Genomic DNA, 23,230 nt, shown 5'->3' on the forward strand with positions numbered 1-23,230 from the left:
ATAAATGTATATCTAGGTTGAGTCATTTTGCTTTTGCTGTAAGGATGCAAAGATGCCATTGCTTGAACAAAAGAATAATGTACCACACAGGTTATCAGTCTGTATAGTTTTCATTTTTCAGTTTTACATGATAAGTAACTTATTAATAAACACTGTTAGCGGGCCTCATTGTATGTTTCTAATGGTGAACCAATCAAAAGCATTTGACCCATGTGCCTGTGTGCGTCCTTATAGCACGCTGACTATCATAATCTATCCCTTATTTGGAGCAGTAAGTGAAACATTACCACTGATGGAGCTGCCTGTGATGAATTTGCCATTTTCATTCACCATTTTCTTCATTTAGAAAAATGCTCCTTGCGGCGATGATAATCATGTATTATGTTCTGGACAGACGACAGTGACTGAGACATGTAAGTGACAAATGTGACAGACAGATATGGATTGCAATTTGTCATTGTAAAACATGTTATTTAACACGCCTCTGAAGCAAATTTACTAGATTTCTTCTTCTTAGTACAAAGATGACTACTACAAAAAACAATAATCACAGTAGTTGGCTAAAAGAAAACAAAAAACATGAATAAAAAGAAAGAAAGAAAGAAAGAAAGAAAGAAAGAAAGAAAGATGTATTGTCTAAAGCAGTTACTTATAGTCTGTTCTGATTGGTGTATCTCTGCAGTCCTATTAAGACTTGTACCAGCAAATCTCCAAGATATATTTGTTTGAATGGATTATAAGGTTTGAAATATCTGAAAGCACCTTTTGTTACAATATTTAGATGTTTTTAATTTAACTTTTTGAAATAAAACCAGTCTGTTATGGAAAACCATTTGCATACAAGAAGAACTTTAGTATTATGTGATATTTAATCTTCATTAGATAAGTTAAATGGGTTCTCTCTCTCTCGTTTGCACTAAATGCAGGCAAACGGGGGATTGCGATGACATCAAGACAGAGAGAGTGCAGGTCCCGTGTGTTTTTTTTGTTAGGGCTTTCATGTGTGGATAGAAGAGGAATGCACAAGTGTAATGACACCACCACCTAGAGAAGGTGGGGGGCACTGTCTGGCTATTAGAAACGGAAAGGCATTTAGAGTGTGTGCGTGTGTGTGTGAGAGAGAGAGAGTGTGGGGGGCAGAGAAAGGCTGAGATAAGTTCAGCACCACGGACAGAGCATTAGAGCGCTGGGCAGGAGAAACCAGTTCAGGGATTTGAGATGTGCACTGTCATGCCTTCTTGAACTCCTGAAGGATTTGCTGTCCGCTACATCCGCACCCACTCGTATCGTCCTTTGGACGGTGGAAACTCGGCTGCTGTTTTGTTTTAGTCGCTAAACAAGGGAGGTGAGAGAGCTGCAGAGATAAGTGCGCTCTGTTTGCTAGCACAGACCAGTCTGTGTTTTGGCGCCATCCTTACATCATCTCTTTATTGGGGAGAGAGAGAGCTAGAGGGAGAAAGAGAGAGAGCGCGCGCGCGAGAGAGACTCCGTGCAGCCGGGCTCCTATCCGCCAGTCCTCAACTGAGAAGCGAGGCTGACGGACCGACTGGCGTTACAGCCACTCAGCTGTGTGTTTCCCTCTCCCGCTCTCCTGCGCCCACAGCAGCCGTGAAGATGCGCCGGCACCGTCCTGCCCAGGGACTGACGTTGTTATTGCCGGTGGTTTTATGGATTTTCTGTCATGTCAGCGGTGTGCACGGAGCTCTACCAACAACCCGTAAGTTGTTCTTTTTAGTATTTTTGAAATGGTCTTCCAGGGCTGTTTGGGTGAGAGTGGGAATGGGTGAGAAACAAACGGTCTGCCTGTGGAGAGAAGCGGCACAGGTAGAGGTTTGCGGCTACGTTAGTAGTGCCGGGCTACAGAGGCAGTGAGAGGCAGAGGTTGAAGCGGGGTCGACTTTTGAGTTCAAGCCTAAACGTGTTAGCGCTTCAGGGTCTGTGGTGCCTTTATTTTTGGCGCACGGGATTTTTATGACCGCTGAGATGTTTAATTGCGGTTTTTTTAGGGGACTCCAGAAATTAGTTGAGTATTGAGGGACAGTCACAGAATTAGTGAATGGCATTTAAGTTTGGCAGTAGTGGTTTGCTGTTTATTGTGGAGTCCCAGTCATCAAAGTGGACTCGAGAGAAGAACAGTTGGAAAACGGTTCAACTTCCAACAAACGGTTTCCCCCCTCCTTTTTATTTTCAACGCTTTCCTGTTTTTTGATGTTCTGTAAGAACATTACATTTGGTTTTAGACTATTGCGTTTGCATAAAACAATCCAAGTAAAGAGATTTTGCTGAATGCCCATTTTCTTTTAAAAAGAGTTGTGGGCTAATAGGGCTAAGCTGTAACTCTCAACAACTAAGGGTGCATTGATTTGAATGGTTTTGTCAACTTGTAGGATCTGATTTAGTTTTTTTATGGTGTGCAGTTTGCATTCTGATTAGACTCTCCATCAAGCTCACTGGTCTCAGCATATTAAAGCCTAAGCCTTTTTAAGGTTATTGGAAAACTTAGATGATTAGCATTGCGCTTTTATTTGCTTTTCTTTCCCTAGCTAAAGCCTCCACTTTACTGCTTAATTCTTGAAAAACTTGATGAAGGCTTCTGTTCGATCCACGCTGCAATTTCCGTCTTGAGAGTTTGTTTAAACATTGCCCGGTATTGCATTTGTTCTTCACTCTAATTGTCATTGACATACTCCAGAAATTCAGTGTTTATATTTTGTGAACATATCAACCGCAGTTGTTTCTTTTTCCACTTTTATAGCATACTGAAGTAACTGCGTGTCTGACAGTTCTGATATAGAATGTGTTATTACTGGTCTTATCTGATTTTTATTTATTTATTTAACTTGGATTATCCAGCCTTGGTTCAGTGGCATTGCGATCTTGCTGACGGTGACTGAGCCGATACTCTGAGGGTTCAGTGTAACTGATTCCCCCCGCGATCGCAAGGGCTTCTCAGGTCCTGGATGGATGTGCCCGTGGACGCGCCTCATTAATCATCCCATCTGACAGACAACAACGGAGAGACGCTACCGCGAGTCGCTTGAGCAAGGGTCCGCGCGCGAAGCAGTGTCAGAGAGCGTGACGGGAGGCAAAGGAGACGTGGAGAGTTGGAAGAATTTGCCTGTGCGTTTCTCGCGCACAAAGCTTTCGTTAATAAGAGCGACCTCACAAAGATCAGGTGTCATTGTGGCAACGCTTGATACGATGTGGAAATCCAGAGTCCTCTTACTCCCGTCATCTGGAGGGTCTGACCGAGGGAGCCTCGCTATATCTGAGAGGACATCAGTGTCTCATTAAAAGTTAGATTTCAGATCGCTTTAAAAATGTATCAGCCGCCACCTCTTACATTTTCCTATAATCAGTGTGTGAGAATGTATTTTACCATTTATCTAGAGCCTTTAAAGCCATATATTATAATGCAAACATGTGCAAGTCTGTAAGTCTTTCCAGTGTACATTAAGCATGCGTGTTCTGTGTAAGAAGAAAAAGCAACGGAAGGATTTTTTCCCCTGTTCATGCGGGTTTATGTTCATTTCTATGTTAGTTGTGAATTCATCTACGTTTTCACAAATCCAAGTTGAATCAAGTCTTCTTTTTCTTTCTTTCTTTTTTAATCGGGCTGGTACATTCACACAAGTCCTCGGTCTTACTTTAAAGGAAGATAGATGATAATCTGTGAATTGTACACTCACTATAGAATTCGACAGATCAGAAACAGAAAAACATTGAAAAACAGCAAAGGTGGTCTGAAGCCAATGCAATGGAGATGGTAAAGTGATACGCTGTAAACATAAGAATATGCTCCAAGAGGACATCCGGCAAGTGTTGCCAAATAAGATAAGACAGAGCCAAATGGCCTTCTTGCTACCGTGAAAACCTGGGAGCAGGGCAGACTGCACAAACACATAGACACACAAAAACCACAAAAAAGGGAGACAGACACAAACAGTTGAGAGAGAGAGAGGAATAGAGATCAGACTCCTGGAGGATCAAGATTCAGCTCCAAAAACATCTGGACCGAAGCACTGACAGCCAAGGGAGAGAGTGATGCCTCAAGGATGGATAGGGGTCTGGTAGCAGCAAGCACAAGCGAAACAGGGGTGAATATAACCAGGCAATCCAATGAAAAGTTAAGAGGAAACAATGATTTTAAGTTTGGATTTAAAGCCCTGAAGGAAAACAAACAGGGGGGTTATTTCAGAGGAAGGGGGGTGTGATTGGTTGGCTGTGAAGCTGGCTGATTTCTTATTAACTCTGGGGCCAGACACATGCCCTATTATTGCATCCTCTTGCAGCGCTTAGTGCAAACATTCTGAGTCAGATCAAAGTTTTACAAAAAGGGAAGCTTAGAATTTTATGCTGTCTCATGAAATAAAGTTTTTCATTTTTCTATCATTTTATTGGGTTAGGGTTAGAATTACAATTATAATTAGATGAACATGCATGCACAAGTATAGATACAGTAACTCAGAAATACATATAAGATGTACATTCAGCCATCAGATACATGCAGTGGAAGAAAAATGGATTGTGTCTGTCCTTGGTGTACTTTAGTGGTATCCTCTACTGAGCTGTCACTGTGCAGTATGTAAATCTGTTGTTGATGTACTGTGTCAAGGCAAGGTCTGCCTACCATAATGTTTCATAATCATTTCATAACCAATCAGACTTTAATTTTTCTCTTTACCATATTTTTTTCTGATTAAGTTGGTTCACACAGAACATTCACGACTGGATTATTTGCTCAGTGCAGACACCGTGTGCGACACAGTGTCCATACACAGTGCTAACATACTGAAATATATTTTATATGCACAGATATTTTCCTCAGCTGTAAAATATTCCAAGAAGAGCTTGTTTTATTTAGCTTTAAAGGTTATAATTTTAATTAATTCGCTTTGAACTCTCCGGCGCTCCTTTGCAAAGCTGCTATTCATTACTCGCATAGTAAAGGACAAGAATTAAATTTTTAAGAGTCACAGCACCAGTGTGTAAAACGTAAAGGATGTGCCTTTAAGTCAGTGTGTTGGTGGCACTCTGGGTGGTTAAATGGGATGCCCCTAGAGCCTGTCTGATATAGAATCAGATTAGCCTTTTCTCATCTCATTAAGCTTGCCAGGCCATTTGACATAGACATCAGTCTGGTTTCACCTCCAGGGCAACAAGTCAGGGTCTCCTGTTCTTCAGTATACATATATAAAAAACCATATAAAGCCAAATGGTGACATTTGCACACAGAAGTGTTCTTGTGTGAGTGTGAATCACTGCCAGTTTTTTCCAGGTTCTGGTCCAAACAAATCATTTGACACTGGCTAAAAGAAATTTAGATTTTTTCCACTCAAATAAATTATTGCATTTCCATTCTCTTCTACAGGGATATAGAGTGAATATGGTTATAAAAGCAAACCCTTTAACCACCACATGGGTCAATTTCTTGCCAATTCTCTGTCTTGTTTTTGTGTTTGCGTGTCTGAGATGGCTCCCATTAGGAGGTGATAATGATGGGATTAAGGCTGCAGGAAGCAGACTGGTTAGGCTCAGATTAGAGAAGCACTACACTTGCTGTGTAGCTATGTTTGGCCCTTGGATATTTATATGTGTGCACCTGCCTGTGTTTTGGGGTGTGTGTGTGTGCATCCACATTTGTGGATTAATCATGCACTGAGACAAGTGAACCAGAGCTAGGAAATAAGGTGTGGATGTTAATTGCACTGCTGTTTCTCTGCTCTGCCCCTCCATCTAAATTGCTGCCTTCCACCTGTTTTTTTGCTCCTTTGCACTTCCTTGATTGCTTATCCTCCTTTTCTAATTCTCTTTGTAGCTCTTCCTCTACCTTTACACCTACCTTTATGCCTCATCAACAAAATCTAGCAAAAATAAAAAGCAAGTCATCTCCTATTTCCCCACTGTCTCAACCCTACCTGTAACTGTAGTGATTCATCTTTCTCACCCCTACATGTCACCCATTACTCCAAATTCTTCAGTCTTTCTCTCATCATTTTTCCTACATGTGCATGCCCACTTCCCACACTTGTATTTTATTCACAAGAGAACATAGAAAACATATAAAATGTTTAAGCTAAGAAATGTACAATTTTAAGAAAATTAAGAAAACATTAGCTCATTTTTAATTTGATGGGAGCAACACATCACATAAAAGATGTGACAGGGCCATGTTTACAACTGTTAAGGATCCCCCTCTACTTTTAACAACAGTCTGCAAACATCTGGGAACTGAGGAGACCAGCTGCTGGAATTTTGGGAGAGGGATGTTGTTCCATTCTTGTATAGTATAAGATTCTAGCTGCACAGCAGTCCTGGGTAGGGCTGGGCCATATCATACAGTTCACGGTAATACCGGTATAATTTTGGGCAACGATAGAAAAATGAAATATCGCGATAGAATATGAGTAAAACGCGCATGCGCAGTGCCTTTGTTTTCATACGCACATGTCGGAAAAAGCATGGCGGCGAAAGCAAATCGTTGAATGAAACGGATGAACCCGAATGTGTTTGTAAAAATGCTGCAACTTCAGTGGTGTGGAACTGGTTTAGCTTTGGTCCGTCAGACACACAACAAAGCACTATTTTTGGTAGAGCATGCTAGCGGGCCGTCGGCAGTGTTGGTCAAGTTACTTGAAAAAAGTAATCAGTAATTAATTACTGATTACTTCCCCCAAAAAGTAATCCCGTTACTTTACTGATTACTTATTTTCAAAAGTAATTAATTACTTAGTTACTTAGTTACTTAGTTACTTAGTTACTTTTTAAAAACATGATTTACAACCTGAATAGGCGATAAAGCGATAGATCTTTCAGCCCAATTCTACTTTTTCTACATAATCCATCATACAAAATGTAATCAAATGGAAAAGTCTCTTTTTAAAACTTGTTTTGTTATTTTTAATCTTTTAACTTTATGCATGAAGCAAAATTTTAATTATATGCACCATTCTGTGACTGGAAGAAATTAGTTTAACATTTAAACCTATTTTCTGCACATTCCAGCACATACATACATACACACACACACACACACACACACACACACACACACACACACACATATATATATATATATATATATATATATATACATATACATATATATATATATATATATATATATATATATATATATACATATATACATATATATATATATATATATATATATATATACATATATACATGTGTGTGTTTACACTCACTCTTTCAGATGCAAGTAAAACACAGCAGAAAATAAATAAAGTCAAGACTAGCGGTCCTTTTGCTCTATTTTCACCTGTAAAGCAGGAGTAGGGTAGGCGGAGGGTTATCCTGGTGCAGGTGTGCCGCAGCGGTCAGTGGAAGGATACGGCAGTTTCTCTGTGAGTTTCCCATTACGTCGTAGCGCACTCGGTGCTTGCTTGGAAGTTTAGGGGGTTTTTTTCGCTGTAAAAAGAAGTTTTCTTCCCACGCACAACGGACACTAATGTTTTTGTCACTTTTTACGGAATCAAACTCAAAATAAGGTCAGTACGTCCACGCTTTAAACGCTGCACGCTCATACTCTCTCCCGCACTCGATATATGATCCATTGTTGATCTGCACACAGCTGTTGTCACACACCTCGCACTCGCTTACGTCACTGTCATGAGACATTCTCGCAAGAAAATCACGGTTTTAGTAACGCAGTAACGCAGCGTTCCTACGGGAAAGTAACGGTAATCTAATTACCGTTTTTGCAATAGTAATCCCTTACTTTACTCGTTACTTGAAAAAAGTAATCGGATTACAGTAACGCGTTACAAGTAACGCGTTACTGCCCATCTCTGGCCGTCGGTATTACCGACAGCACACTTAAAATCAATCCTTTGATTTTTCTGAAAATCAACAGTGCCCCTGATAATCCAATGGGCCTTATGTGTGAATTCTGGTTGTGTTTACTGACCTCGAAACGATTTTATGTCGTACACGGCGCTCAAAAATCTGTCAAATGTTTTAGTACGACTTTGCTAAGCTACGAACCCGGACTGCTTGATGGATTGTCGGAGCATTACGGCTATCGTAGGCAGGAGCCTGGTGGAGTGATACGTACTGTGCTTCAACATAATATTACCATATTGTGTGTGTATAACCTCTTTTTAAGTTTTGTGGATATTATACATGGTTATGCTGAGGATATGTCGGACAATTTCCACTGGAAATGCCTTTTGGTTAAACTGTCAGCAAGGAATTTGCATTTGCACTGTTAAATTTTTATATAACTTTAATTCACATAAAACAGCTGCTTGTTTAAGTGAAAATACATTGGGGGTTTTTTGCACTAATAAAGTTGAGGAGTTGTAAAGTATTTTGTCTAGTGTCAATTATATCGTCAGTTATATCGTTATCGCAAATTTTCAAATGTATATCGTGATAAATATTTTTGGTCATATCGCCCTGCTCTAGTTCCGGGTCTTTACCATATTTTTGCTTCATGATGCACTAATTACCTTTCAGTGTAGACAGTGCCTTCCCAGATGTGCAAGCTGCCAGCTCCATAGGCACTAATGCACCCCCATACCATCAGAGATCCAGCCTTTTGAGCTGAGTGCTGATCACACACCATAAGTTCCCTCTCCTCTTTAGATTAAAGATAACGGGCATCAGGTATTGATTTTCAGTCTCATCCCTTGCACACAGAAATTTCTCCAGACTCTCTGAATCTTTGAACAATTATATTTTATAAATATCAATATAAATTGATAATAATGAGTTATTCAAACTGTTTAGAATTTTACTGTGATGAGCATTATTCATAGCATGCGTGGCTGACACTGCTGTAGGTACAACTGATCTAGATTTGTTATTTCTTCAGTGTTATGCATTCCTCTTTTGAAAAAAGTGTAGCAATGATTTGACAACGGCAAACTTGTTTCTTAGAAACTAATTTATTTCTGACACTGTAGCTCATTCCTGACGCCTTGTTTTCCCCTCCCACAATGCTATTTAGTAAGCAACACTCTGCTGGAAATGTTAAAACATTTTAATATCAAGTGAACAAAAGCTGCAAATAGATTTAGTTAAACAGGAAACTGGTGGGGGAAAGTAGATAGAGGAAGGTTAACATTACAACAACCTGAATAGCTCACATAATGTAGTAAATGCCACAAGTTTGCTAAAATTTGATTGCTACAGAATAATAAATATGTATTCTTCTTTCTGCATGTCCAAATTTCTTCTGTTTTCAAGTACTTGTAAAGCATCAGACTTTCTAATTACCTCAAGGTTGAGATGAAAATATAAGTGGTCTGGATTCCACTGTGCAATATATTCAAACATGTATTGTTAAAATATTAGCATTCATGGGCTAACATAGAGGCTTTCTTATTAATATCACAGTTCATGAGAGTAACAAACATGTATAAACTGGCCCAGAACTGCGGCATTTTCTGCTCTTACCTTCAGCTTTATTCTCAGACTGGTATGTCAGTTTCCTCGACGAATTGAAATTTCTCTCTTGGAAGGAATGCTACTGCAAGGCTATCAATGTTTCATCATGGGAGCAAGGCCACAGTGATACAAATATGCACTGACAAGTCATACTACATAATTCCCCTAACAATGTCAGTAACGTAACATGGACAAAGGCACACACACCATGCAGCTCACATACACACTACCATTGTCCCCTCCCCTCTTCAGGCACACAAACTCGCACTGTTCATTAAACGTTATTAACTTCAGATGTATTAATTGCAAATGAAACCCATAATACAGAGTGCAGTATGATAATTATGTAATTCTGCTTCTCTGGGTACAAATTGGAGCATTCATGCTTCACTGTATGTAACACTGCAGCTCTATGTGTCTGCATGTGTAAATGTGCAGAATCAGAAAGTTATTCTAGTGGAATGTGTTCTTATTAGAAGCCATCAGAATCTGTCCACCTCATTTGACAGCAGTCTCTGAGTTGGAGATTAGACTGGCAAGGCAAAAGGGAGGAAAGAGAAGGACAAGAGACGAAGCACCACGATGAGAAAAGTGACAAGGATGAAGAACGACACCTCAAGGAAAGATGGTCAGGAAGCAAGGATTTTCTCTGACACCTTGCCATTAAAAATTATCATTGTTATTGTAATCTGTAGCAGCATCAAAGTGCAGCAGTTGCATTAGTCAGAGAATAGGACAGGCTATTTCAAGTGATACTCCAATTCCCTTTGGTGGTGCCCACTATCGAATTAATTCTTAAAGTCACTTTATCATTGACTTCATATAATCTATAAACCAGGATGTCGCAAATAAATTATCTTATTTTAATAAAACAAATACTGTTTACAAAAAAATGGCAGATAAATTAAAGGTCTAAGAATGCAACTTTATTTTTAATCTGATGTTCTCAACATAGGCAAAATAGTAAGCATCTTCAGTTACTCATGGCGATTAACTGAAAATCCAGTAAATTATTTTTCCAATTTGTAGTCTAAGTATGCAGTTTATCCTAAACTGATTTTTTAAAGCATTTTCTTTTTTTCTTTTCTTTTTTTTTTTACATTTTATTGCAAATGTTTTTACTGTTGAAGACATATTGGGAGCTACAGGAGTCTCTCCTGAGTCTGATTCTAATGTGTATAATCTCTGAGTTTTTCTTACCTGTGTACAGCTCTTAGATGAATTATATAAGAATTACCAATTAGCTCTTAGATAAATGGTGCTTTGCCCTGTTGGTCAATTGAGAACCATTGTTAGTGCAGAAAACTTTCAGAAAAATGACATGTGCAGCAACACATGCTACAAACAGTGACATAGGATTAGCCTACACAGGTGCACAAAAAAAAGCTCTGTATGATATTTTGACCACATTATTACATTTTTTAACTATTAATTAATTTATGTAAGTCATAAACATTCCCAAAATGTAACTTCTTAAAGACAGATTTAATATAACCAGAATAAATGACATGAAATCTGACAGTATCAGTAGCAATTTTCTACACGGTAACTTGAGGCTAGCCTTAAGCTAAGTGAAACTGCACGAACTTATTTAATATCTCTTTAAACTGCCATGCATTCATGTCTGTTCATTTTAAAATATTTTACATATCAATTTAAAGGATTGAATTAGATTTAGTTTATTGGCAACACATACTCTTTTTTGTTTATTTTGCTGGGAACTAAACAAAGGACTGGATATTTCCCAAAAAAAAGCATAATATGGACTTGAATTCCTGTTTGCTTTAGCCTCATATGCAGTAGGGTCACTTAGAGAGAGATAATATATAGATAGGGAAAGGCTCTTGGCCCTAGATTAATCCTGGCAAAATGCTATAATTGATTTGTTCTAGACAAAGCACAGTGTCAGGAAAAAGCAGTTAAAAGCATTGCACTGTACCTGAACTGACCCATATGACCAGAGCCAAAACAACGGTGTCAGAAAGAGCAGCCGTCCCTGTGAGTAGCAGGAAAAAGCTTTAGACACACCGGCCAGAGTAGTGTTGTACCCCCTGCATATGTTCTTGAACAGCACACAGTGGTAACAAGAATATTTGTGTCACTAGTTCAACAACACGGACATGATCACTAGCTGCTGTTTCTTACACTTACTGTTAGTCATGTTTTATTTAAGTGGCCAAGCTGGAGCTATCGACCAAATCCTGTTATACTTATGTAGTTGCTATTCACATGTTTTGAGTCTTCTGTTTCATTGTGTAAGGAACATTAAAAAGCTTTGTAAAACTGCAAAAAAAAAAAAAAAAAAAAAGATTAGCCAACAGGTTATGGAAAATCTACCTATACTAATAGTAGTAAGGATCAGGGCTGAATATTTAATAGAAACTATGGAAACTAAAACAACATTCGCAGCCTCTAATCGATATCCTCTCCCTCCAATCATGCATAAATTAAGACGTTCCTCATTATATACTCTCCCCTTTAACACATACTACCAAGTGTCACATGATTCTGCTCTGTCGTAACATGGACATGGATGGAGCAAAAGTAAAATAGCAATTTAGCTTAACAAAACAAGTTAAAAAAAAGTGCCGTGTTTGTAGTTTGGACACATGTTTTGGCTTTAATAAATAAAAACATCAAACAAAAGAAGAAGAAGAAAATATATTTATATATCTGTGTGTGTGTGTATTCATGCATCAAAATCCAGCTAAAATGTTCAATTACTTTTCTTTTGAGGTCATATCACCCAGCCCTATTAAAGCTATTAAAATATTTTTTGGGTTTAATTTTTGTTTTAACAAATGGAATTGGTTTTAATTAAAGAGTCATATTACTGCTTCACCACTTGCATTATGGACCTCTCAGGGATTTTAAAACACAGCTGCACTTTACTCACTGATTGACTTTATGTTTTAGTTTAATGTTGAAACTAGTTTCATGCTTCGCGTTTCCTCAAATCAAAGATGATTTGAACCACCCAGGGCCATTTGGTAATTATCACATTGAATTATGGAATTGATTCTTTAGAATCATTATTGTGATCTTTTTAATAATCTTAGATTGGATGGCAACAGTGAACTATAAAAACTGCTAAAATGGGTTAGCCTAGTTATAAAGTCACATGACAATTAAAGCTCCAGAGATGCAGCATGTCCTGGTGTCATTTAAATATTACTGTACCATTTAGTGTGACCACTGTTCTGCATAAACTGCCGCTTACACACACTTAGAAACGATGTAAAAAAAATAAAAATTAAGAAAAAAACAAACTCCTCTTTTTGCTAGTTGAGTGTGATATTAGAAATTTAAATTATCGATCTCTCAGGAACGGGAGGCAGCAGATGGAGCTTCAGTGAGCTGCAGCTACACGGCATCAGAAACCTCTGATTAATCTCACACATACATTATTTAGTAATAGTTAGCACATTACATGTTGCATACAGTGATTTAATGAGGTTTGGGGTTAATTACACTAACTAATTAGTTACTGCTTATTTGAAAGTAATCAGCATACATTACCAGGTCATTATTCAAGAGTTTGGCAGTGCTCATGCAGTGCAAAGTTGTTGTAATTCTTTTTTTTTAATATAGAAAGAAATAGAGTTTGGCTGAATGGTTTATTCGTGGAGAATTATTAACTGTTGCTTTATGTTTGTTTGCCTTTTTTTCCATTTAACCTATATTCTGAAACTTGCACACTATGATCTGCATGTGTCTCCTGGGTGACATAATGAATATAGGGATTATGTATTAAAATCCACAGCGCAACATCTGTTCATCTCTCTGAGTTGTACACGCGCACATATCTACACGACTGTTACAGTGTCGTCGAGTGCCACTACATCTTTAGCTTTCCACCTTTTTCTCACCTGTGAAGTGCATATGGTTATTAGTGCAGTCAAAATGTGGACTGTATGCATATAAGATAGTAGCTTTGTGTGTCTGCATTTGCACCATCCATGTGCAAATACACTTCCAAGTCCACACCTTTCATAATGGACCTTGAATATCCAGTCACCGGCTCATGTGGAAGAGTACTGTGGAAAAGGGCACTGTGCCGCAGCTAAGACAAATGCTGTTATTACTCTCAGCCTTTGCATTCAATTTGTTTTTTAAGCCGCTTGAATACCCCATTTACAGGCCAAGATTAAGTGAATTAATCTTTGAGCTACTTCCATTGAGAAAAACAAAAAATAAAAAACAACCCCCTTTTTTCACTTTAGACTCCAAGCAAAAGCTCACAGTCAGAATGGGAACATAGCCAGCCAGGCAACTCACACATACATAACCTTGTGCTCCTGTGCTTTTCTGTGTGTGCCTGTGTGCACATCTCTATTTCAGTATAGAGAAGCTACAGTCAGGGCTGGACTGGGACAAAAAATCGGCCCAGGCATTTTGACTAGAGACCGGCCCACCAGGTATTATAGGAAAAGCCATAAAGCCTTTAAATGAAAACAAACGCTGTTGTGACAGTGATGTACACTGTCTTGTTGGTATATATGTATCAATCTAATAAACTTAAACCTACACCATCCTCCCTATTCTGGTATTCTAAACAGTACTTAGCCAAAACCGAAAGGCTGCTTGGTCGAGTTAACCTCCTGAACTATCTACAACACATGGTGGAAACCTGAAATTAAGACAGAGAAGAGACATGATCATTACTGAATATTAAAAATAATAAATGACAGATTTAGATATATTTTCATAAACTATTCATTTACCACATCAATAAACAGCATGGCAGGGCAAAATATTTTTTCTAACATGACAACCTTTAAAAAGTGAAAGGAGACAGAAAGACAGGTGAGAAAGAATAAAACTTTTTGATGGCATTTTACACACAGTACTGGTACAGAATCTAGAAAATGTGGGAAAATACTGGCATCATATACAGTACTTACTTCTGAAGAAATTATGATGGGACCCTGAAAAAAAATTACAATAATGTACAATAAATACAAATTGTACAATAATGGATTTCTATACATTTTACATCAGATAATAACTTTGGTTATAAGATCCAGATAATTATTTATTAACCCTTTAAAGCCGGTCAGAGCGGGCACGCTCCGTTTTCCATAACTATTTTTAAATCCCTGTAGAACCGGAACCACGTAAGCTAGCGCAATAATTTTTTTTTGCGTATGAAACCCGAGGAGTTGTACTTACATCTTATGCCATCAGCTTGTCCTAAGTCACGGTTTCCTTCCACATATAGCTTTGCAAAAGCGGCATAAAAAGTGCTTGCAGGAACAAAAACATAATATTCCAGAAACATACTTTGAGCCGATCAGCTGTTCGGAACACTTCCTACATTGAAACAGACATCAGCGCGAACGATCGCATGTCCGCCATTACCTGCCCGAAACCAGAAGTGACGTCATTTTCGCGGAAAATTTGGTTTTTTACTTGTAGGCCTTAAAAGCCTATACTGGTGTTTTTATAAGTCATGTTTGACTTTATGCTTTTCTGAATAGTTGCTGGGATGCTTAGAACTCGAATTGCACTGCTGAAAATAGTTTATTTTGATGCACATGTTTTCTTTGCAAATTTGCATCATAAGATTGTTTTTTGTTTTTTCTGCAGTAGATAAAAAATTAGTGTATCTCAAAAATAAAACTATGAAGACACTCAAAATAAATTTCCTGTTGTTGTAAACTATTTTTTGCAACTTTTTTGTATTTAAAGTTTTGAGGGATAAATCTCTTAAATTTCTCTAAGTAGAAATATATGTAAAAAACAAAAAAACAAAAACGATTTTCAATTTTTTTGTAGTTTATTGCACTTTTTTGCAATTTATGTAGTTACTATGGACGTAATGCATACATATTATTAAAATGTGAGTTATAACAGTTGTATTGATGTATAGCAACTTGAAATGCTGCCTAAAATGGCGCTACAGCATGTAAAAATATAAAGTAAACTCTGGTGGCCTTGGTTCTATGGTAGGTCTTAAAGGGTTAAAAGCCAAACAATTTAAATGAGAATAAGAAAGAAAAGTATATCTTTGTGCCCCCCTTTCCCTGTTAATGCCCTACCTGGCCCCCTGGCAAAACTTTGCTAGACCCGCCCCTGCACAGTTACCAGCTGTCAGCTACATAGAAAAGGATGCTGGTGTTATTTGTCTCTCAGAAACAGTTCATAACTTCCCTTCAACTCATTCATGTCACCTAAAAGGTAAACCTGTTTCTCCATCACCTGCTCAGCTCTGATGATTCAGTAAGAACATCTCCTGGTTTCATCTTCGTGTTTTCCTCTCACCAGATAACCAAACCGACATCATGACCAGCAGCTTTTACAACTGTGGCTCCAGCAAAGATCAGCTGATACTAGAAAGTAATATTAAATAAATTCTAACAACAGCTTATCAAGCTTAAACCTGCTACTGTTGTTTAACGCGACATCTGCTGGTTTCTTCTTTCTGGTGCAAAGTGGACAATAAACAAGAGAGACGGGATTTGCGACAGAAAAGCCGATCAGCTGATCATTGATCAGTTTCATGATTGAAATAACAACAGGGGAGAGAATGAGAGAAGAAGAAACAGCTGCGCAGCATAAAGACACAGAATAAATCAAGCTTTGTGTCTTTTTCATTCTAGCTGAAGTCCGGGACAAACTGTTCCTTTTCAGCTCAATACGAAACGCGTAATATTTTCTCTGAATACGGGACGATTCAGTTTTTTACGGGACGGCTGGCAACTCTACTAACTAACCCTATCAATAAAGTTCACTATCAGTAACATCATAGCACCCGCCCAGCTGTATAGAAACTCTGTCATGCTAGCCAGTACGCAGTACGAGTTATTGTAACTGACTGTAAAAAGTCAGCACAACGAAAATAAACTCCACCTAAACTTGGTTTATATCTGACCCAGATAGACTGCAGGTCATAACTTCTTACCTGAAGTTCAGTTCACCTGGCACTCGGACCGTAACACCGGTGGCCGCCTCGGGTCTCTCCTCCTCCTCCCTCACCTTTCTGCAATCCACCTGCCAGCATGTTGCACCTGCTGGCCTCAACCACTCGCTAATGTTACTGAATCTGTGGAAGCTCCGCCATAGCCACCACCAAACAATTTAGTTATTTTTACACATCTCCCAGCATCTGGCCAATCCACCACCTTTCATTGTTTATACCGTTATGGAAAAAATAATGAAAAAAAAAAACCATCGGCCCATAAAAACGAAAAATCACCATCCAGCTATGGCTACAGTATGTCTGTGCATGTCCTGACACAGTGCGTACCTTGGTCAGTGTGTTCCTCACTGTGGTGCATGTGTGATTGTTTGCTGAAATAAAGGGGAGAGAAAGAAATAAGGAAAGAAATAACTGGAGGCCCCCATAGCCTCCGGTATAGCAGGCTGGGTAGGAAAGGGATCGGACTGTGTGTGCCGGTGTGTCTGCATGTTTGGATTCTCTGGCCCGTGCTGTAAAATGGACAAATGTTCATTGTGTTCCCTGGGAGTGCTTGAGTGAATGTGTGTGTGTGTGTGAGAGAGGAAATGGATTTTCAGTGTGCAACTAGATGCATTTAAGAATTCCAAAATTGTGCGCATGTTTGTTTGGTTTAACTTACATTGTCGTGTGCATATTTGTATCCATATGTAACCGGTGGAGGTGTTATTACGAGTGGGCCTGGTTGTTTGTCTCTCTGTCCCTATCCTGCTGCCTGTCATTTTGTCCAGGGTGTACAGTGCCTCACCTCTCACAAAACTGTCTTTACACTGCATGTTGATGAAATAAGTTTGTGCGTATTTCCTTTTTTTTCTGCCTCTAACCCATCTTTTTGTGTGTGTGTATAGGGCAAAGAGTCACTTCAGATAACTACGTACTTGTGTCGTTGTGTATATTTGTGCACATAAAGGCTAAATGTGCATGTGTGCATTTTTTTTTCGTAAGATTGTGTTGTGTGTCTACAAGACAAAAAGAGCCGAGGCTAGATGTGAATGAGGACCATTAGCACTGAGTTAAGGTGCCGTTACAGTGCGAGCTAAGGCAGGGGTCACAGCTTCCTTTTTAAACCTTATACCTTTCATTTACCTGCCCACATCTATATTTTTCTCTCTGTGGCTTTCTTCTCCTTTTTTTTCTCCTTGTCTTGTTCCCCATCTATCTTTGCAGATGTGCTCGTTTCTCTTCTTCCCTCATTTCTCACTTTCAAATGTCAGCCTGTTTTTTATTTACTCAGGTTGCCTCTCACTTTGACCTGCTTCATTTTTCTTCCTCCTCTTTATGTACATTTCATTTCTCCTTTGGGTTGTCAAGATTATCAGGTCAATATTACACTGACAAAGCAACTAAATTCACTCGACAACTGTAGTAAGCCTCTGTTGGGTGATCATGTCACGGATTCAGTGCCCCAGTCTGTTTTCAGACGAAATTTGGAGCTCTTTGATGCCAAACTCATTTCAGTTTTGCAGGAATAGAATAAGATAATGTGTGGAAAAGAAGAAAAACGGAGTAGCCTGGTCTTGCATGAATTTAGGTCATGGAGTTTCTAAAGTTTATTATATTTGACATTTTGTTTTCTTAAAGTATGGAGTAACATACTTCTTTCAGTAATAGTATTTGGTTGGAGGAACTTGGAATGCAGATACACCAAAAAGTATAAGGATAGTTAAAGTATTTGCGAATGATGATGGTTTCCACTGGTATTTAATGAAATGTTAAACAAATGTTTAAAAAAAAAATCTGATTTTGCACAATGGCAAATAACACAAATTAAAATGTACCTTCAGAAATTTCACAATATCTTTCTGATCGGTAACCTAATGTAGGTGGACACGTTCTCATTGTCAAACTTTGCATGTCTAATTGAAACACAGAATCAGCTATACATGTGGTTACTCACAAAGCAGGTAGTTAGGATGGGTTAATAGGTCTACTAGGACATTCACAGAAAATGGCAAAGAAAAGTGAAGTGAGTCACTAGGAAAGGCTTTTTTGCTTGCACAAGAACAACCACAACTACTCTAACAGTTCAATCAGGAAGAAAACATAATCTTCCAACCTTTGCGGTTGGGTATATCACCAGAAAGTTCAAAACTGAGGACTAACAATTAAACACAAGCTGCTCAAACAGACCCAGGAAGACCCAGAAACAGATTGTCCATCATAATTACAGTATATACACATGTGTAAAATCAAGAAAAAACTGCTACAAAAATACAAAATACAGTAGGATTCATTAAGGTTACAGAAGGAGAGTGCTCTTGCAGAATCAAAACATAACCTGAAAGAATAAGACAGCTTAGATTAAATTTGCATACAGAGAGAACAGAAAGAAGGCAGCCTTTGAAGATGTCTTTTTTCCCCAGATTAATCCAAGTTCAACCTACACAAAGACAGAAAGTTTGTGCTGAGAAAGCCAGGGAATAAAGGCATGGGGGTGTCTATGGTGGTTTCTTCTTACATTGCTATTGATGTTGTGTTATACCTCCGTACACAATACAATGACTTTGAACTTGTTTTATTTTGAGATCAGTTTTCTATTGATCCATAATATGATAGTAATAGTTGAATGTAGACAGTTGTAAGTGCACATTATTCAAAGCAAAGAAAGTGGTTTATAGATTTATCAGTTTTCTTATTGTTGACATTGTTTTCATGTTAAAGGTAGCAGAGTGTATAAATAACATTGAAAGTAGTATATATAGTGTAAAAGCAATATAGAGTCGCATTTGCCCCTCAGCACTGTCTTTTTACAGCGATCCTTACAGGGGTTGGTGGATTGTTGATCTTGTATAATTACTTTTTATAGGTGGCAAGAAGCAAATGTCTGTTAGAGTCCAGAGCATTTCTGACACATTGTTGACAGATCTGACTCTAAATTAATGACTGCATACAGAACTATTTACAGACGCATTTTGGTATTTATATGTAAACAACTCACTGCACAATGATAATTTAATGCGTACAGTATTTCTAAATGTAAAAGCTCACACAAAAATAAATAAACTCAATAATGTACTTTTAAAGCACCCGTTTTTGTTGGTTGGTTTCTTCTTTTAAACCATAAGACATTAGTATGTGCATTTTAAATTCAGGCAGTGGCTCTTACTTTTTTTTCCTATTTCACTGCAGTTTGTGATGACTTACTCCTCCACAACAATGTGAGGCTGCTCAGTAAGGGATGGATCCTGAAGAGATTTTTGGCAGTCAGAAAAGACCTAGAGATGTTTTTGTTAGAATAGAAGAATGGTAAAGCCAGGCTATAGTGGGATTTTGGGGGCTTTCTTGGTAGTCAGAACATTGCAACTGTAGGCATTAAATCCCAAACTCCAATGCTGTGGCAACACGTTGTGCGAATTAATGACAGCTGTACGCTTCTTCAAAAGGTGGCTGGAGAATTTACAGAGTGACATCACAGACAGAGACACATCTTCAGTTGTCAACTCTTCTGGAGCAGAATAATGATAATCACTGTATAATCATTTTAGACCCCTGAAAAGGTTGGATAAGAAATTTCAGACCTTACTTTGACAGCTCCACCGCATGCAGGCAAGTGCTACTCTGCACTGAATCCCCATTTCTGGGGAAGATTGCTGAGGAGTTTTTATAAGAGAGGGGGAAAGCATCTTTCAATGGGCCATGACTGACCTGAAGGAGAATTTGGCATTAAGTAATGGGACCTTCTGGAAAAGATGGCTCGCAGGAAGGGGCCACATATTTTTGTCTGCCATGTTCAGCTCTAGATATTAGTGTGAGTATGCATAATCTACAGTGACTGTGTTGCCAAACTCATGCCACAGGACATCAATGTATTAGATTTTTGATCAGTGTTGCTGTCTGCCAAGTGCAGTTTTTTATTTTATTTTATTGGTACTTCAAGGCTTCAGCAACTGATTCCAGGCAACTTGTCCGGTAATCTGACTGTCCTGATTGTGTTTTATTGAGTGCATATTGCTTAAAAGGTATGTCAGTTGCCTAAATGCTTAAATTTTGTTCACTCACTGCTATGTGCGCTTTTGAAAATTCACTTGTTCTGGATTGCTCAAGCTTGTGTTTCAGCTCTGTATCAATCAGCTAAAGCTATTTAAAAAGATCAGTTGTCTAAATTGGATTCTAATAGCTTGCATTTGATTAGTCCGTGCCTTTCAGTTACTAGCTTAATAAAATGTGGGCCAGTTGCTTGGATTTAATATCTGGACTTGAACTAATACATCATTCACATTCTGCTTGTTAAGTAAGAGTAAACTGCCCAAGTTCTTGAAAGGGTTTAGATTCCTGGGAACAGATTGTGATGTGTAACATACTATTTTTCTTTGATGGCCCTGCTTGCACACATAGAAACACAAAGACACACACACAACACAGTTTGTTGAAATGCACTCCAGCAGTAGTTAATTCTGACCTTTGTAAAAAGAGGTCAAATTACTAATTAATATATACTGTGTGAGTTTATTAACAATGTGCTCAATTTAGAGCTGCTGAGAGTGCCACAAAGATAATATTAAAGACAGCAGGCCAGATTGAGTTAGGTCAATCCGTTAGCAGCCCAGTTGATTAATTTGTACTTTCATTAATTCCCCATTAAACTGTTGGTTAATGAATGCTCACCACTGACATTCACAGTAAGCGTTACATTTCTTAATGTGAGCCCAAATGGAAATATTTGGAAATTAGTTTTAATATTATTACTTCATAAACGTTGATCCAGTCTGCTGGCATCTCTGACAGTTGTCTAGAGATGAAATGATGCCCAACGTGAGGGGATTACAGCATGACTGATCACAGATCAGTTTCCGCTTTCTAATCTGTGTCTGGGACAAGCAGAGATGCTGACTTAGTAAATTGCAGAAAGAAACACACACGTGTGCGTGCGCGCGAGAGAGCAATGGCCAGACAGAAAGCATCAAATCTGATTTATAGATTTATCTGCTCAGCCAGTACCCCACCACGCTGCTCTATTTCAGCAGCTTGGGTGATGGATAGAATATGCCAGCATTCCGGTTACTACTAGTGTCCATCTTTGAGCGTGAATGGTTTAGTCAGAGTGGGTATATGTGTGCCTGTCTATGAATGTTTGTTATTAGGAGAATGCACAGTCACACATCCGGGCGTGCACTCATGAACACATAAATACACTCATGCACTGTGCACCAGCAGCCTCTTTGCTTTTTACTAAGGAGGTAGAAAAGCATGCTATCGATTAACTGTGAAAGCAGAGAAGAGGCGAATGCTCTTTGGCATTCTGCGAAGGACACAGTGCAAAGTGCTGCCCTAAAAGCCCAGTGTGGGGCCTGATTCTTTGACTGCATGGGACGTGAGTATAGTCTGTAGTTGTACAGTCAAACCTTTAGTTTCACACAGTTCAGCCAGTCTCCTTTCACTGCATGTGTATTGAAAATTTCAAATTACAGCCAAACCACAAAGTTGAAACCTTCACATGTAGAGTGCTTTGGAGAAAGCAAAAAAGCTAAAATAATACATAAATAAAGCAATCGTCACGAGTCACACGTGTTGTTGGGATCAAGAAAAAGAACTTTTACTTTCCATGCAGTTCCACTTCTGTGTAGTAAAGATGACATCATCAAAGCAGAAACAGCAATACATTTATTTAAAATGGATAAATAAATCATAGCCTCTCTGCAATTTTTGCACTTTCCAAAGCCATCTGGTGGGCTGAATTGAACACAGCCATATGTTTGACACCCTTGATTTGGTGTCATGTCGAATGTAAACAGTTCTGTGTTTGAGTGGTTCACCGAGTTTGCACTGAGTCAATTTTCCAGTTTGGTAATACATTTTCTAATACAAATTAACTACAACAAAAAACATGTTTTCTGTATTGAAAAAAAAAAAACTGCACTCGCTCTGAAATGTACCCCTTATTGTAGCTTGTCAAGAATTGACTCAGGTAGGTAAAAGTAGTCATTTCAAACAATCATTCTTTCCTAACGCTCTTTATATTTAAGTAATGACAGTATCAGCATCACCATTTTAAATTCAGTCTTGACAATTTTGGGCTTTTAGTTGTCTTTTAAAGACTTTTAAAAAAAATGTACCATGCATGAGTTGTCATGCTGTACGACACTCTCGATAAAGGCTTCCATTAAAGTGACAATAGATAACTTTTAAACTTTTGACCCCTCTCAAGTCCTGTAACTCCTTACATTGAGTAAAAACCTGTTCAAAGTTCACGCTTGTTTTTACTTTGACTTGCTATTACTCACCCTCTCTGCCTTCTCTGTCTCCTCTGAGGGCAGAGGTTCCTGAGCTACTCCAGTTCTTCCAGTGCTAGTTCAGCTGATGGAGAAAAGAAAATTGCTATCCTCTCCCTGTTTTTAGACATTGTTTCAGGCATGTTGCAAAGTAAAGTAAGGCTTCTTTAAACAACGATTGTCTCATATTTCTCTGTCTGCTGTATTTTGTATAAGGGAAATGGGGAGCATTTTAAAGTATTCATTATACAGTATTCTAAGAATTCTAGAATATTCATATTCTTAGTGCATGTAAAATGAAATATTTCCAGCCTCTCTTGTGATTATAGCTTACCACATGCAACTTATAAATCTAGTTCATTAATATTATTAGACTACTTGATTTTGAGTTTAGATAAATTACTATTCAAACAGTAACAGTAAATACATGTAAAACTTGGTCTAGATCATTTCATCGAACTACAAATATGGTAATACTGCTGACTTAACAGTTGTCCAGATGATGATAATCAACACCCTCCACAAGGAGGATGCACCACAGAAGGTCTGTGCTGAAAAGGCTGGCTGTTCAGAGAGTGCTATTTTAAAGCACATTAATGGAAAACTGACAAAAAAGGTGGTAGAAAAAAATGACAGCAGCCTCGAGTTT

General features: G+C 38.4%; 1 protein-coding gene across 2 annotated transcripts in view; it reads left to right on the forward strand.

Moving 5' to 3' along the window:
- Window positions 1-1,187: 1,187 nt before the first annotated feature.
- Window positions 1,188-23,230, forward strand: part of cntnap2a (contactin associated protein 2a) — a 379,160-nt gene continuing 357,117 nt past the window's right edge. For both annotated transcript variants that reach the window (XM_006794675.3, XM_087846090.1), the window contains exon 1: window positions 1,188-1,717. In XM_006794675.3, the coding sequence (XP_006794738.3) occupies window positions 1,615-1,717 (103 nt within the window). In that variant the 5' untranslated portion in view covers window positions 1,188-1,614. The remainder of the gene's footprint in view (window positions 1,718-23,230) is intronic.

Source organism: Neolamprologus brichardi, chromosome 9, assembly GCF_056152115.1.
Source record: "Neolamprologus brichardi isolate AB-2024 chromosome 9, ASM5615211v1, whole genome shotgun sequence".
Lineage (NCBI taxonomy): Eukaryota > Metazoa > Chordata > Actinopteri > Cichliformes > Cichlidae > Neolamprologus > Neolamprologus brichardi.